General features: G+C 47.7%; 1 protein-coding gene across 1 annotated transcript; it reads left to right on the forward strand.

The window, feature by feature from the left end:
• The first annotated feature begins 6,565 nt into the window (after nucleotides 1–6,565).
• TRIM56 (tripartite motif containing 56) lies at nucleotides 6,566–14,885 on the forward strand. Its single transcript, XM_016198972.2, has 2 exons — nucleotides 6,566–6,643; nucleotides 7,699–14,885. Exon 2 carries the CDS (start codon nucleotides 7,700–7,702, stop codon nucleotides 9,989–9,991), a length of 2,292 nt encoding a protein of 763 aa, XP_016054458.1. The 5' UTR covers nucleotides 6,566–6,643; nucleotide 7,699; the 3' UTR covers nucleotides 9,992–14,885.
• Nucleotides 14,886–17,783: the final 2,898 nt, after the last annotated feature.

Below are 17,783 nucleotides of genomic sequence, written 5' to 3' on the forward strand. Positions count from 1 at the left end.
AACCTATGATCCAGGAGGTTGCAGTTCGATTTCCAGTCAGGGCACGTGCCTGGGTTGCGGGTTCGATCCTCAGTCGGGGGTGTGCAGGAGGCAGCCGATCAATGACTCTCTCACCATTGATGTTTCTCTCTCTCTCTCCCCCACTCCCTTCCTGTCTCTGAAATCAATAAAGACATATTTTTTAAATATTAAAAATGTAACTGAATATATATCCACTTCTAAGTATGTATCTGAAGAAACCCAACACACTAATTCAAGAGAATATATGCACCCCCTATGTTCACTGCAGCATTATTTACAATAGCCAAGATATGGAAGCAGCCCAAGTGCCCATCAATAAACAAGTGGGTAAAAAAAAAAGCAATGGTACATTATGTATATAAATTGGAATATTACTCAGGCATAAAAAATGAAATTTTACCATTTCTGACACCCTGGATGGACCTAAGGGGTATTATGTTCAATGAAATAAGTCAGTCAGAGAAAGACAAATACCATATGATTTCAGTTACATGTGAATTCTAAAGAACAAAAGAAACAAATAAAACAGAAACATACTCACAGATACAGAGAAAAAACTGAGGGTTGCCAGATGGAAGGAGATAGGAGGTGAGGGAAAGGCGAAGGGATTGTGAAGGACAAATTGGTAGTTACAAAATAGTCATGAGGAGGTAAATACAGTGTAGGGAATATAGTCAATAATATTGTAATAACTATGGCCAAGAACAAGACAAGAAAGTCTGCTCTCAGCACTTTTATTCAGCATTTTACAGAAGATTCTAGCTAGTCCAAAAAGGCAAGAAAAAAGTGTAAGACATACAGATGGGAAGGAAGAAGTAAAACTGCCTTTATTTATGAATGACATGGCCTTGTACCTAAAAAATCCTAAGGAATCTATAAAAAGAAAAACAAAACAAAACACAAAAGTTAGTAGGTGAGGTTAGCAAGGTCATAGGCTATTGGACCAAAACATAAAAACCAGTTCTACTTCCATAATTAACAACGAACAATTTAAAATGAGATTTAAAAATTTCATTCACAAAAGCATCCAAAAAATAAAATATTTAGGAACAAATTTAGCAAAAGGAATGCAAAACCTACGCACTGAAAACTAAAAAACATTGTTGAGAGATTTAAAGAAAAGCTAGATACAAGGTGGGGCAAAAGTAGGTTTACAGTTGTTTGTATGGAAAACAATACAATAATTAAAAAATAATAATACAAGAATAAACTGTTTCACATACAACTGTGAATCTACTTTTGTCCTACCCTGTAAATGAAGAGATATATACTATGTTCATAAATTAAAAGACTCAGTATTATTAAGATGGTAATTATTTTTAAATTGATCTATGGAGTCAATGAAATATCTATGAAAATCCCAGAAGCTTTTTAAATAATTTTGATTCTAAACTTTATTTGGAAATGCAAAGGACCTAGAATAACCAAAATAGTTTTGAAAAAAACCAAATATTGAGAACTCTACCTGACTTCAAAGTTTTTGTGAAGTTACAGTAATCATGACAGTGTGGCACTGGCATAAGGATAGACATGTAGAACAATGGAATAGGATAGGAAACTCAGAAATAAACACATTTACTGTCAACTGCTTTTTGACAAAGATGCTAAAATAATTCAAGGAGAAAAATATGTTTTTTTCAGAAAAATTGTGGTTGGAACAATGAGACATCCATATGCAAACAAACAAACATTACCTCAAAATATATACAAAAATTAACTCAAAATGGATCACAGACCTAAACGTCAGTATTAAAGCTATAAAACTTCTGGAAGAAAACATAGAAGAAAATCACTGTGACCTTGAGTAATACAAAGATTTCTTAGACATGACACCAAAGCATAAACCATAAAAGAATATATTGATAAACTGGATTAATCAAAATTAAAAATGTTTGCCCTGCCAACACACATTGTTATTAGAATGAAAATATAAGGTACAGGTTGGGAGAAAATGTTTGCAAATCCCAAATCTGGCAAATGACTTATACAGAATATATAAAGAATTCTTAAAACTCATCAGTAATTTTAAAAATCCAATTAAAAACTGGCAAAAGAACAGACACTTCACCAGATAGATGGATGGAAGATCAGCGTGTGAAAATATGTTCAGTATCATTAGCTATTAGGACAATGCCAACTAAAACCATGATGAAATATCATACCTATTAGAACAACTAAAATTTTAAAATCTGACAATGCTAAATGCTGATGATGATGTGGAGAAAATGGATCTCTCATACGTCCCTAGTGGGAAGGTAAAGTGGTACAGCCACTCAGGAAAATGTTTTGGCAGTTCCCTGTAAAACTAAACATACACGGCCCTGGCCAGTTTGCTTTAGTGCTTAGAGCGTCGGCCCTTGGACTGCAGCGTCTCGGGCTCTGGCCAAGGGCACGACCTCGGTTGCAGGCCCGATCCCTGGCCCCCAGTCAGGGCTCCTCTGGGAAGCAACCAATTGATGTGTCTCTCTCACATTGATGTTTCTCTCTCTCTCTCTCCCTCCCACTCTCTCTGAAAAGCAATGGAAAAAATATCCTCGGATGAGGACTGAAAAATAAATAAAAACATACACTAACCACAAGACCAAGCAATCATGCTTCTGAGCATTTATCCCAGAGACGTGAAGACTTAGGTTCACACAAAAACCTGTATACAAATGTTCATAGTAGTTATATTTGTAATAACCAAAAACTAGAAACAATCTGAATGTCTTCCAATGGGAGAATGGATAAACTACGGAGCACTTAATGGAATACTACTCGGCAATAAAAAGAAACGAACTATTGATATATATGCAACAACTTGGATGGATCTCGAGAACAGTAAGTGAAAAAAGCCAGTCTCTAAATTTCGTGCTTTATGATTCCATTTATATAACATCAAATAACAAAATTATGGAGATGGCGAACAGATCGGTGGCTGCAATGGGTTGATGGAGGGAGGAAGTTTCTTTGTGTTGATGGGACAGTTTGGTAACATGATCATAGCGGTGATTACACACATCTATAGTTGTGATAAAATTGCATAGAACTATGTGGAACGCACACACTTGAGTGCATGTGAAAATTGGTGAAATATGAATAAGACCCACAGTCTAGTTAATAGTATTATTCCAATATCAATCTCCTTGTTTTTATATTAATTTTAAAATACAAAATAATAAATATCACAGTCACCTAAAAAGGAAGAAAGGGAGGGAGGGAGGAAAAACAACTTGGAGGTAACAGAAACTATACAAGGCGAAGAAAACTAAAACCACAAATATAATACTATCATTCATATCCTCAGATATAGGAGAGGATATTGATTCCACAGTAAACGTCGAATGCAAAAAAGGGAACACATGAATTAGAACAATGACAGCAGATTTGGAAAACTCAGTAGAAGGGTTAGAAGGTTTAAGTCGAAAAGAGAAAGAAATGGAAAATAACAGAAAAAATAAAATTAGACGACTCATTTAAGAGATACAACATCTGAATGATGGAAGTTACAGAAGAGAAAACAGAGGGGAGAAGATCATCTACAAAGAACTTCAGGAAAATTTCCCAGCTCCAAAGGGAAACTGTTTCCGAGTGAAAGAGCCCACTAAATGCCCAGCCGATGTACTCACTGTGAAATTCAGAACTTTGGGGACAAAGAGAAGATTTTAAAAGCTTCCCAAAAGCACTGGCTCCTGAGAAGCCATTGTTAAATTTCAGGGATTTTGCAGCTGGCTGTTAAATCATTGGTAGCAAGAAATCAGCCCTGGTGTGAAAATTTATCCCCTATTTACATCATGGAAAATGGTAATGGGGGAAGCTGGCTTAGCAGCATATTACTAACTAGTTAAGTAAATTATGGTACATAATTATGCAGGCATTAACAATAACTATGAAGACTATGTAGAAACAGAAAATGTTGATGTAACATTAAGTTATTAAGTAGCAAAAAGTATATGTACACTATAAGTACAATTATGTAAAATATATTTCATATGGACAGTGAACAACTGAAATAAACACTGAAAAAATATTTTGTTACAATGATGATATGTATTTTAAAATTATTTTAGATTGTCCTTATTATTTCTATAAATTAAGATTAAAAATCTTTGCTCACAGTCCCAACATCTCCAAGTACTTGCAGAACAAAGTCCTAATTTCCCAAATCCTATAATGGCTCCCCATTACCTTAAGGCCTTATAGGATACTAAACAGAAAACTTTAGTTTGTTCTGCCTGCTCAACTTCCATTTCCTGACACTACCCCCCACCCAACTGCATTCCAGTCCTATCAGACCAACCACCTTCCCAAAGAGTCGTCTAGAGGTGCCCTTAGCATGCAGCAACTATCTCTACCCTACCCCCAATTCCTCCTCCCCTGCACATGTCTCCATGGTAATGCTTATCAGCTGGCTGTAGTTGAATTATCACTTTATTTAGGAGGCTTTTCTCAGTGTAGAGAAACTATCATCTCAGGGCCTGGCCACACACTGTAGACACTTTAAGCAATTGTTCAATGTCAAGGGAGGCAGTGTAGGACAGCCACTGTAATGTCTCCTCTTTCAAGAAGCCTTCCTGATTTTTACTCCATTATTACCATTCCAGGAAAAATCAAATTCTCCCTCTTCTGGGCTGTCATAAGCACTTTATATGGCCTCAACTGAATCACTTTTCTCTCTCTAACTCAGTTCTCTCACCTGTAAAATGAAAGCAATAATGATACTTATCTCACCAGGTTATTGTGAGGATTAAATCAGGTTATGTTTACAACAGCCCATGTCAAGCTCATGCTAAATACCCAATAAAAGGAAGCCATTGTGGTGATTATTTTGACACCGTAACTGACATTTGTCTTACTGTCATATTGCACCATGTACTCATTTCACCTCCCCTGTTAGACTGTAAGCTCCCTGTGGGCAGGGAACGTATCTTGCTTATCTTCGTATATTCCACAGTGCCTGGCACACTGTCCACAACAGGCTTTCAACAGATTGTTCCTGAATGTGCACAAGCACACACGTAGGCCACACACATGTGCGGTGTACGCATACACTTAGGGCACAGGTACACCAGCACATTTTTCTTGGTGTGCCATCTGGTTGGTAGCATCTTGACTGCCCATCTGGTTTGTAGCGTTCCACAGCACCGATCGTTCTCCAGCTATGACTTCTGTGGCCTTTCTCTTGGTTCTCCACCTACGCCTCTGGCAACTACTTCTCTGACTCCTTCAAGCTCCAGCCCCTCCCCACTTGCCCTTAAATGTCTGTGTTGCCCAAAATGCTCTCTCAGCCCTGTTCTTCTAGCTTTGGACACTGTTGAGTAACTTTCTCAGAACCACAGATACACATTGGAAATGTGTGGGAAAGTCACCAGCCTGGGTATCGCCAGCCTAGCCCTCCCTCCTGACCTCTACACCTGCCAAACCTGAGGGGCATTCTGCCCTCTTACCTTCGCCTCCCTCCCAGGGCCGATCACCAGTCCCATGGCTTCTTTTGCCTTCAACAATAATTCACATGTGCGGCTTCCATCCTCCACGGTCCCCTCTGTCCCTATCGCCTCTGGGTCAGCTCAGACACCGTCCCCTCCCACACACACTTTTCACCTGGATCCTGCAGTCAGGCTCCCCTCTGTTCTCTAGACTGCTGCCGGAGTGAGCTCTCACCATTTGGGTTTCCTGCTGAAATCCTGTCATTCTGGATAAAGGGGTACTACAGGGATAGATTTATGATGATTCAACTATGGTAAAATGTAACTGCGGAACTGAAGTGGTGGGTATGTGAGTGTTCGTTGCAATTCTTCCAACGTCTTTGTGCTTCAAAATTTTCATAAGATGTTGGGGAAAATATCCTTCTGTGATTTCTTTTGGCTTTTTGGATGAAACTCAAGACTCCTTCACGTAGCTCATAAGGCCCTTTGTGATCTGGCCATGCTGCCTCCTTCTATAACCTCAGCTGCCACCACTCACGTCCCCTTCCCACCCTGGATAGTTACTTAGAGTCAGCCTGGAGAGTTGTGCTATTTCATTCCTGTGTCCACATACTTGCCGTTCCTGATCCCCAACACTTTCCCCTATATTCTTCTCCAGCGAACCGCAAGCCCCAGTTCACTCTTCAAACTCATCTCAAGTAACGCCTCCTCCAGGAAGCCTTTGCTGAGCCCCTCAGGTGGAGGCTCCTTATCTGGTTCCCACAGCCCAGCGGAAGGTCCCGGCACCAAGGGCCTCCCCTAGGGCTGGGTTTGCAGATAAGCTGCAGCGCTGGAAACCCGGCCTGAGGACCGGGGTCTGAATTACAGACGACCTCTGATTTTTCTCTCAGAGGACGAGTCCGCAGGCGATGCGTTTGCCACAAACATGCTCGGCTGGCTGAGCGAGTCCAGAGGCTACAACGGACTGGGCGCCCCTGGAGCCTCCTGGAGGGGGCCGAGCTCTGATGGGGGTGCCCCCGCCCCAGGAAGAGGGCCAGGCGGGGTGGGGAAGAAGGCGGGGCCTGAGGCTGTACGAGTCGGTGTCCCGGGGCTGGGACGGAAGTTGCACAAGTACAATTAGTTTCAGTTTTGTTTCTCTTCCAGGCACCCTGCAGCAGCGGTGCCCAGGCCTCGGCACCCCACTCCTGGTTCTGGCTCCCAAGGTCAGCTCAGGCCAGGTAAGGAGAGGGAGGGGGAGGGGAGCTGAAGGAAGAGCTGAACTGCGGGGGGGGGGGGGGGGGAGCGCCGGAGGGAGAGGAAGGGGGGGAGGCGGGGAGAGGGGCCCGGAAGTCGGGAGGGGAGCGGAGGGGAGGGGAGAGGAGGGGGGGCTGGGAGGGAGCACCCCCCACTTCACCCCACGGGGCCAGAGGTCTGAGGCTTCCCTGGGAAAGACCCCCTTCCACTCTCTGAGCTCGCCTCCCAGCCCCCACTTTTCGGAAGTTTGGGGGAAATTCCCCAAGTCCCTTCATCAGATATTTCACAGCTACTGTGCTGGGAACTGGGAGGATTCGCAGATAAACCTCACATGACTCGGGCCCTTCAGAGGTTTCTAGAACAGAGGGCCTCTTGCAGCAGGAAGGACTGAAAGAAGAGGACTCTAGGAGTTGAGGCACAGGCTACAGTGACCCCCAAGGTCCAGCAGCAGAAAGGAGAGGACAGGGCTGCCCCTTCCCCTCAGCCACCCTGCTGCCAGCTCCAGAACCCGGTTCAGAAAGTCAGGGCAGGAAGTGGGGCCCCCACTGCCCATGAAACCACTCCCAGGGTCTAGAAGACAGGTGTATGCACCAGGGAAATTGGGGCCCCTTCTACTACCCCAGATGCCAGGAGTCAAGACAACTCTGCCCACCTGGACTTCTGTGGTGTCTCCCCCACCCCAGCCCCTCTGCCTCAGCAGGATCCCTAGGACCTATTCACACGGGGCTCGGAACACACTTGCCAAAAGGCCTGTCAGCTGAGGGCACTAATTATTACACTATTAGCTCTTTGAGGCCAGGGGCTTCTTGGTCTTGTCATTTCTTACATCTCTTGACACATGCAAGCAGCACTGACTTGTTCACATTTACCTGGCTCAAGAGCAAATGGCCAGAGGACTCAGAAGACAGGAAGAAAATTCCTGGCCATTCAGGTGATTCTCCAGACCTGGTGGGGCTTGAGCGTAGGGGGAGAGGCAGGAGGGCAGGCTGGACGCACTGTGTGGTGCCCTCTGCCCTCTAATCCTGACCCTTGCTTGCAGGATGGTGTCCCAGGGATCCTCGCCGTCCCTTCTGGAGGCCTTGAGCAGCGACTTCCTGGCCTGTAAAATCTGCCTAGAGCAGCTGCGGGCGCCCAAAACCTTGCCCTGCCTGCACACCTACTGCCAGGACTGCCTAGCCCAGCTGGCCGAGGGCGGCCACCTCCGATGCCCCGAGTGCCGTGAGACCGTGCCCGTGCCACCAGCAGGTGTGGCAGCTTTCAAGACCAACTTCTTTGTCAACGGGCTCCTGGATTTGGTGAAGGCCCGGGCTGGTGGAGACCTACGTGCAGGAAAGCCAGCCTGTGCACTGTGCCCCCTGATGGGGGGCGCCAGTGCCGGGGGGCCAGCCACAGCCCGGTGCCTAGACTGTGCCGATGACTTGTGTCAGGCCTGTGCCGATGGGCACCGCTGCACTCGGCAGACTCACACCCACCGAGTGGTGGACCTGGTGGGCTACCGGGCAGGGTGGTATGATGAGGAGGCCCGGGAGCGCCAGGCAGCCCAGTGTCCCCAGCACCCAGGGGAAGCCCTGCGCTTCCTGTGCCAGCCCTGTTCCCAGCTACTATGCCGTGAGTGTCGCCTTGACCCCCACCTGGACCACCCCTGCCTGCCCTTGGCTGAAGCTGTGCGTGCCCGGAGACCAGGCCTTGAGGAGTTACTAGCGGGCGTGGACAAGAACCTGGCTGAGTTAGAGGCCGCCCGGATGGTGGAAAAGGAAGCCTTAGCCCACCTGCGGGAGCAGGCGGCCAGGGTGGGGACACAGGTGGAGGAGGCTGCTGAGGGGGTCCTCCGGGCCCTTCTGGCCCAGAAGAAGGAGGTGCTGGGGCAGCTGCGGGCCCACGTGGAGGCTGCCGAGGAGGCTGCTCGGGAGAGGCTGGGGGAGCTGGAGGGCCGGGAGCAGGTGGCCAGGGCAGCGGCTGCCTTTGCCCGTCGGGTGCTCAGCCTGGGTCGTGAGGCCGAGATACTCTCATTGGAGGGGGCAATTGCCCAGAGGCTCAGGCAGCTGCAGGATTGTCCCTGGATGCCTGGACAAGCTCCCTGTCTGTTGCCCCAGCTGGAGCTCCATCCTGGGCTGCTGGACAAGAACTGCCACCTGCTGTGGCTCTCCTTTGAGAATCAGAAGCCCCAGAAGAACAGTGGGAAAGATGGAGCTGGTAGCCAGGGAGGTGAAGAAACCCAGAGCCCCAGAGAGGATAGAGCCAAGACTGAGAGACACAGTGCAGTCCATCCCCAGAGTAGGGATGGAGCCCAGACCCCCAAGGAGGACCGAGCCCAAACACCCCAGGAAGATGCAACCCAGACCCCAAAGGCAGAGAGAGCCCAGACCCCAAAAGAGGGCAGATCCCAGATGCCGCAAGAAGATGGAGAAGCCCAGACTGCAGGGGGCGGCAGATCCAACAAGAAGAGGAAGTTCAAAGGCAGGCTCAAGTCAATTTCCCGGGAGCCCAGCCCTGCCCCTGGGCCAAACCTGGAGGGCTCCGGCCTCCTCCCCAGGCCCATCTTTTCCTGCAGCTTTCCCACGCGGATGCCTGGAGACAAGCGGTCTCCCCGAATCACTGGGATCTGTCCCTTTGGCCCCCGGGAGATCCTGGTGGCGGATGAGCAGAACAGGGCTCTGAAGCGCTTCTCCCTTAATGGAGACTACAAAGGCGCCGTGCCTGTCCCAGAGGGCTGCTCCCCCTGCAGCGTGGCCGCCTTGCAGGGTGCGGTGGCCTTCTCAGCTGGGGCTCGGCTCTACCTCATAAGTCCTGACGGTGAGGTGCAGTGGCGCCGGGCCCTGAGCCTCTCCCAGGCCAGCCATGCTGTGGCTGCAATGCCGAGTGGGGACCGGGTGGCTGTCAGCGTGTCGGGGCACGTGGAGGTGTACAACATGGAAGGCAGCCTGGCCACCCGCTTTATCCCTGGAGGCAAGGCCAACCGGGGCCTTCGGGCACTAGTGTTTCTCACCACCAGTCCCCAGGGCAATTTTGTGGGGTCAGATTGGCAGCAGAATAGTGTGGTGGTCTGTGATGGGCTGGGTCAGGTGATAGGGGAGTACGGAGGACCAGGTTTGCATGGCTGCCAGCCAGGCTCGGTGTCTGTGGATAAGAAGGGCTATATTTTTTTGACCCTCCGTGAGGTCAACAAGGTGGTGATCCTGGACCCGAAGGGGTCACTGCTAGGTGACTTCCTGACAGCTTATCACGGCCTGGAAAAGCCCCGGGTGACCACCATGGTGGACGGCAGGTACCTGGTCGTGTCCCTCAGTAACGGGACCATCCACATCTTTCGGGTCCGCTCTCCTGACAGTTAAAGGGCTGGGACTGGGGTGGAACTGGGTGGGATTGGGGAGGGAGCGGGGCAGGAGGAGGGAGGCAGGGTTGCCATGGGATGTGGTAAACGAGGGCATTTTCCCAGAGGGCAGGCGTTGGCAACTTTTCAGTGTGATGTGCCACACTGCCAACCCCTTTTTGAGTGTGCAGAGATAGGGACCAAGGGTTGTGGCATGACCATAGCTCTCAGAAGCAGAGGAGGAGGGCTGGCAGGGTGCTCGGAGTTACCACACCTCTTGCTTTTTGTGGGTGACTGCTCCCACCATCGCCGACATCCTCTCTGCTATTGTTGGTATAGTTTTAAGTTTCTGAGATTTGTAAGCTTGTCCTAATTTTTGTTCTTCGAAACCATTCCTGGTGGAGGAGCCCAGCAGGAGCCTTGGGGAGGTGGGCAGAAGTCCTCTGAGCCCAGGAGGTCTCAGGGCGCATCGGGCACATGCCTCTGGAAGAGCTGAGAACTAGCTCTTCTCGGATTGGAACAGGGACACACCAGGTCAGAATATGCGTGGGATTTCGAAGTGGCAGTTAATGGCATCTTCCACCAGCCATGGTCATGAATTAGAGGCTTCTCTGGTAATGGAGTCCCCCAGTGCAGTATGAGGTGGGCTTCATGGGGGATCAAGTACAGACGCCAGCAGAAGCCAAGAGGTGTTTACCTCAAGGTCCGTGAAGAGAATGTGCTGCTAGAACACAGAACCTGGCAGGGTCCGAGTCTAACACACAGGGTTCTGAGTGAGAGGAGGGGAACCCCCAGGTGCCCCTGCCACCTCCGATCCAAGACCTACGTAGGATGTAAAATCTCTCCTGTTTTGATATCTTTCTACTTCCTGGAGTCTACTTTTAGTTTCCCTCTTAGTTTTCCAGCAAAATTCCTTTTGAGAAATTTTGGCTGAACTGAGGGGTGAGGGAATGTGTTCTTCAGTCGGCCACTACTGCTGGGAAAACAATCTAACCCTAGAGGCCAGGTGTGGGATTGGGGAGACAAAACAGCTGAAAACCCTGAGAAGTTGGTAGTGGGGCAGGGATGGTGGAAGAGTAAAACTTGGAAGGAAGGATCTAGTAGTTGGAGGTGAGCCACGACCACTGGTCCTTTGCAGAGGTCAGGGCAAAGGTGGAACTGAAGTAGACGTGTTTAGCCAGGGGCTGTCGAGAGATGACCTAAGGGAACTGTAATGTGGGAATCATGGACAATGGAATGTTCATGGGAACCAGAGGAATTTTGGACAAGTCCAGATGGAAAGCGCAGGGCATTTGGGTGGGGAAAAGAAAATCCTTTTCTAGGGAGGTTATTGCTTGTTTATTGACATGATGGGGGAAATCATCAATGTCAAGTACAAATTCAATTATATAAAAAATTAAACTGTATACAGGAAAGAATAATTTTAAAAACCAATAAGATGAGAAAACTGCATATGTAGAATTGGTCTGAGTACAAGCTAGGCCTCCATATATGCAGACCAAGATATCTTACTTGGTCAAAGGACCAAAGAGGCTGTGTGCCCAGGAGGAAATGTGCAAAGGCCAGGACAGCTAAGCAAAATGATTTTAAAATGTTAGCCACTTGCATATGTCAGAAATACACTTTAAAAATATGTTGTGGAGAAATAAGACTCCTGGCACTATAAAATGGTGCTTCCTGGAGAGAATTTTAGCAATACTTGACGAGTAAAAAAAGATGACGATAAGCCCCAGTTAACTCACTTTGGGGAATACATTCTGGGAAAATAATTCAAAAGAAAAAAAGTATTTGCACAGAGGTATTTGTGGCCACCCTGTAAATTATAAGTCTTGACTGGAAACTGCTCAGCTGTGGGGGGACAGCTAAGTAGATTGTGGTCTGCTAGGGCAATGAGCTACTGTCTTCATGTATGATAACTATGAAAACTATTTACAAGAATATGTTATGTGATGCAATCATAAGCAAAAAAAAAAAAAAGAATTTGGATTATGATCACATAATGATAGCAACAAGGTGAAAGTATGTTTGAATCATTACCGAGTGGAAATAGGTTCAAAATATGTAAATAGTGTGATTTAGGAGATTGGGTTCTTTCTGAGTTATTTCGTGCTGTTACTCATATATGCACATTTCTTCTTAGTTATTATTGTCCATTAAGTAACATGTATGCTTGGCTGTTTATCCTTAAAAACGCACCTCTATAAATGATATTCAAGAATAGCTACAGGATTTGCAAATGAATATGTCTCAGCACAAATGAGACTGTTCTGTTAGAGGGGCAGGAGTCAGGGGGAGGGTACCAGCTGGCCAGGTGTGGCAGGGAGAAGGACCATTAGGACAGGTGTCTATCTGGTGGCTGCAGAGGAACCCACCTTGGGAAGGTGTATAGAGGTCAGTGGTCCCCGGTGGTGATGGGATCACTGTAGAGTGTTCAGAAGGCAGGGAAAGGTCTTGTTGAGTTCACCAACGAATTCAGACCAACTGGAAACCAAACAGTTATTCTAAGGAACCAGCTGGTATAGGGTGAATTGCGTTGGTGGGGAGGGTCTGTCTTTGCAGCTCTATCTGCAGAGTTAGCAACATGATGGCTCATAGTTGGTGCTGTGAGTTAAATGTGTGTGAAATGAATTAATATCTGTGAAAAGGAATGTGACAGTGATAAGACTCCAGAGATTTGCCATCTTAAGTGCCATAGCCCCATCCAGCCAAGATGTCCAAAACCTTGGCTTATGGGAAATCCCCAGCAGGGGGCCACTGTGGATACAGCCCACCATATGCTTCCCGGGGGGTGGCTCAGCTCCCAGTCACAAAAGAGATAAGATTGGGATGTCCTGCTTATGTGTGTGGAAGGGGACCTGAGGGATCATATACCTTCAGGTTGGAACAACAGCTCTGCAGAGCTGTACAGGAACCATATGCCGAGGACCTGGCTGGTAAAATGGCTCCAGCCAAGTGGCTCACCCAGGAGACATAGCAGGAACAGAAACCTTTAGAAAGGAATTGTCACCTGACTGCAAGAGGAAAATCCCACGGAATGCCACAGACATGCAGGAGCCTCATGACCTTCCAGGAAGCTATAAGCATCTTGGAAAGCCAGGCATTAGAAGATTGACAGAAAGTAGGGGTGGGAAGGCACAGAACATTGGCAAAATATGAAACAAATGGGGAGTATAACATTGAGCCAATTTAGAGTAAAATCCCCAGCATCTTAACTGTGACCAGGGAATCCTAATGAAACCCACAGAAAGCACCACTCAGCACTGAAAGTTCTTGGTTAAACTACAGATGTTAAGAAATCAGGAAGATTGTGAAAGATACACCCTGCATTGGACTATGACAGTTAACTTGGTCAATCATTCCTTTTCCTGTTTGGAACTTTCTAGGTTGTGCACACATTGGTTCAGGTAGGGAGAAAGGGAGTAGGAAACCTCTTTCATATTCTTTGCACCTAAAATGAATGAGGAAGCAGAGACCTGGGCTGAGTGCTAGCTCTTCCACTTAATAGCTGTGTTATCTTGGTCTAGCTCCCTAACTTCTCTGAACCTCAGTTTCTAAATCAGTAAAATGGGGATAATAATATCCACCATGCCCACCTCACAGGGTTGTGAGGACTGGGTGAGAAGTAGAATTATTTTGTGTTTTGTATGCCATAAAGCTCAAATCGAGGTATTGGTTGGAAAAAAGTTAAACTCGCTTGTACTAACCTAGTATTCTTACGTCAGTGTGAGCTTGAATGGGATGTGATGTGCACATATTGCGAGGTAAAAGCTCAAGAACATCTGGGTAGAGCTATTAACGGCTTCTCCTTTGGAGAAGACTATTTTATTTTGCATTCCAGCAGTTGTTTGAAGATGCCATATACTATGACACAACCGTGACTATAGGAGCAGAAGGGACCAATGGCCAACTTGCTAAGACGCAATGATATTCCTAAAGGCCAGCTGAGAATCAGACTGCTAATAAAGGACCGATAACCATAGATTTTTAGAGGTTCAAAACGATGAGAGTGGCCAAATCTTGATAATTTAGAGAAAATATAATTTGGGAGAGAATAGCTCTCCTTTCACTGTAGTCTTATTATTACTGTGTCTATAATGCCATGCCATATAATAAATCTACAGAGACAGGATTCCACAGGGGCAGAGCTCCATGTGAGAAGTCAGAAATCTTCCAAGGAAATTGGTGAGGTTGGTGACCTGAGCCTGGGTAGGGTTCAAAGGTGGGTGTCAAGATCAAGGTGCTCGACCATCTCTCCTTGACAGATCAACTGGGAACTAAAGTTAACCCATTAATTAAATGGGAGACTGGACAGGGGCGCAGAATTCTGTTTTGGGGAGAATGCAGTCTTGTACTAGCTGTGGCAGAGAGGTGTCCGAGATAGCACTCGGAAACATTCCTAGCAAGAGAAAGACCAAGTTCCAGTGCAGGCTTAGGAAGATTGGTAACTTTACCAGAGGTAGCAGAACCATCCTACTCCACTGGTTCATGAATATAGTTTACTTAAATGAATCAGGACAAGAGCAAAAAAGGATCTTTGAGGGACCACAGACACCTTTGGTTGAAGGAGTGGAGAAGGTGCAGTAGGGTCAGGGTGGACCTCACCTGAAGCCCCACGTGAGGAATCTTTAGGACCAAATAGAGAAGGGCCTGTGTATAAAGAGGCAATCAGGAAGTAGGTTTGGGGAGGTTTTAGAAGGCAGCCTGACTTGTCTCAGGAGAAAGTATGAACTGGTTGGCTTAGCAGCCAAGAGAGACAGGGTTGAAAATGGAATTGGGACCTTGGTATCCATGGTTTTAGCCCAGTAAATTTCTTTTAGTTGAAATGGGCTGAAAAAATCTGTGGTAAACTCTTTAGTTCCTTCTATTATGTACTTTATATCTTCTGTTTCTCAATAAATTCTTTTTAAAAATGTGAACATTTTCTTAGATGGTTCAAGGGTATGGGGGACTGTCAACACCCAGGCCCAAATGGCAAAGGGAAAGATAACACGGCCACCCCTGCTGTAGCTCCAAAGATGCCAACACAGAGCACTTGGGGACACTACAAGAGCAGGGTGACTGGCACAGTCATCATCTGTGGTCCCGTCCTTGTTCTCGGCCACTCCTGCTTGTAGCAGACAAAGGGGCCCTCTGGGCAGAGAAGTATACCTTCCAGGCTGACCCTTGGTGGGAGCCAGCAGGGGATCCGGCCCAGCAGGACTGCATGCATAAGCACTCAGGTGGGGTATGACTGTGGGTGAGGAGTCAGGTCAGGGTGGCTGCGCCCACCACTGGTCCTTGCTTGCTTTCTGTTTTGGGAAAACCAAATGGACATCTGTGAATACCTTCTAGCATGCTGCATTTGCTAGCTCACGGTGGCCCCTGCAGGGCTGGGAGGTATCTGGCTGTAGGAGTATCTGCCTACTGGCCCAACCCACTGTTTCTGATCAGTGGGCCCTGCTTCCTACCCCCCCAGCTCCTTCCCCATCCCTCTTGAGTGTCCTGAGCAAGAAGAGGAAAGACCTCAGGTCCTTATTTCTAATTCACACAGCCTCCGGCTCCCCTTCAAATACAGATCAAATAGCAGCATTTGAGCACTCACCTCCCTGTGCTTTTCACCCATGACTTCCAGCAGCCTCAACCGCTCCAAAGTAGGAATGTTAATGTTATTTGACAGACAAGGACACGGAAGCCTGGTGAGGCTTGCTCATGCTAAGCAGATTTAGATCTGACTCTAAAGCTGCCCTTCCAACTAGCTCTAAATCCTGAACCTGTGTCTGTTTCCTTGTTTGTCGATGAGAAAGTTGAATGAAATGAAATCTAAGGTTCTTTCCTGAGCTAACAGACCAGAACCCTGTCCCTATAACAGATCCAGAATCCAGACACAAGAAGGGAAGCTCAGGGATACCCCTATGCATCCCACTGCTGTCTTGTGCTCACTGTCAGGGCCCCCCAAGGTGAAGAAGGAATGACAAGTGAGGGGAGAATGTTTTGAGAGGTTTGGCTGGGGAGCAGGGGGTGGGAATCAGAGCCCACTGCTGCTGCAGTGACAGAATAAGAATTCCACAATTCATCATCTAATGACTCAGCCTGGCTTTGGAGCTGTGCCTCTGTGAACCCCAGGGAGCATGACTCAGCAGCTGAGGGGGCCTGGAGCAGGAGAGATCACCGTGGTCCATGTGAGTGGTGACTGTAGGGAGAACGGTCTGTTCCCAGCTCCAAACCCCAAGGCGGTGTGTCTGCTTCTGTGGTCAGACACACACACGGCCTCCGTTTCCTAGCCATGTGGCCAAGCCACCTCCCTCAGACTTGGGTCTCCTCTGCATTCAAGAAGTCACAGCCCCAGAGACATGGGGCCACCTCCTTTCCCCACAGCATCGGCATCTGCAGCAGGGGACCTCTCTCCCTTCACACTGCTCTTCCAGGATCAGGATGGCCTTTAACTAAGGGCAGCAGATGCCATATAATAGGGCTGATGAGGCGGAGACATGTCACAGGCTGGGCACAGGACTGGACAGATGGCTATGGCATCCCTCCCCGCTGAGGAGGTGGGGTGACATGGGGATCCCAGGTCTTGATTTTGCTCAAAGGCCAACCTAGAAACTCCTCCCCCTCAGAAATAGCAATGCATATTTTCCCTCCCTTCAACACTAAGGAACAGTCCATCAACTTACCAGAAGAAAAGAGCCAAAGCAAGCTGTGGTGGAACAGCCCCGAGTCCAGGGAGGGGCCGGCACTGCGGGGGGCGCACGCCCTGTGGGGTGCACGCTGCCCACTCCTCCCCGCCAGCGCCTGCCTGCCCTTCTCTGAAGCCTGATCACTCTCTCATATTATTCACACGCAGCTCTTTCCTCACCTGCAAGGCCCTTCAGGGCAAGAACTTGGGAGCCACGTTGAGCATTCCATAATGAGGTGTTCCGTAAACATCTGCTGGTTGAAGGAACAAATGAGTGAAGCTGCCTGTGCTAAAACCTAGTCACTGTCATTCGTGTCAGATAGAACATCGGGAGGAGATGGCAACTGTCACCGGGCATGGCCTGAGGCAAAAGAGGTTTCTTCTTTTCCATAGAAGGGAGGCATGAATAAGAGTAAGCCCAAATTCTGGGGGAAAAGGTAATAATCTCTGCTGTATTTTCTTTTTTCCTTAGCACTCTAACCTAACATACTAGTCATTTAATTATTTATCTTGCTTCTTGTTTGTTGTTTGTCTCCTCCCCCAATATTACCCTGGGGAGAACACAAGCCCCAGAAGGACAGGACACTTGGTCTGTTTTGTGCATCGATATATCCTATGCCCTTAGAATGGTGCCTGGGATAAGGTAGATAGTGAGTGAGTGAGTGAGTGATGAATGAATGAATGAATGGTAACGAGCATTTACTCTGAGCCAGGCCCCCTCAACCTGCTGTGCACCTTACATGCATTATCTCAGTTAGTTCCCTCAGCAGTTCTAAGAGGCAGATACTACTCTCATCCCTGGTTTAAAGGTGAGGAAAGTGAGGTTAGAGAATTATGTAACACGGACAAGATCACCAGGAGTTGGGCAAGTAGCTGGACAGAGTCCAGCATGAACTGTTGCTCGCCTGGGGCCAATTCTTCACCACTCCCTGGCAAGGAGCTGCCCAGAAGGCCTTCCCACATCATCTTTGCTGATTGATGTTTTTATTTATATCTCTCCCCACCAGCTTCCCACAAGACCCCATTACACCTCCAAAAGATACCTCTGCCCCGAAGTGCAGTTTTTTCTCGGCTAGAAAGACATTTCCTGGTGGAAGAGCCTTGGAGGCCTGGAGACAGAGAAGGGGACTGGGGTCCCTGGGCCTGGCTCTCCCTGCCT

The sequence above is a fragment of the Miniopterus natalensis genome, chromosome 3 (genome assembly GCF_054644295.1).
Source record: "Miniopterus natalensis isolate mMinNat1 chromosome 3, mMinNat1.hap1, whole genome shotgun sequence".
NCBI lineage: Eukaryota > Metazoa > Chordata > Mammalia > Chiroptera > Miniopteridae > Miniopterus > Miniopterus natalensis.

Coding starts and splice junctions, on each gene's coding strand:
- TRIM56 (XM_016198972.2), top strand. CDS start 7,700: ATGGTGTCCCAGGGATCCTCGCCGTCCCTTCTGGAGGCCTTGAGCAGC.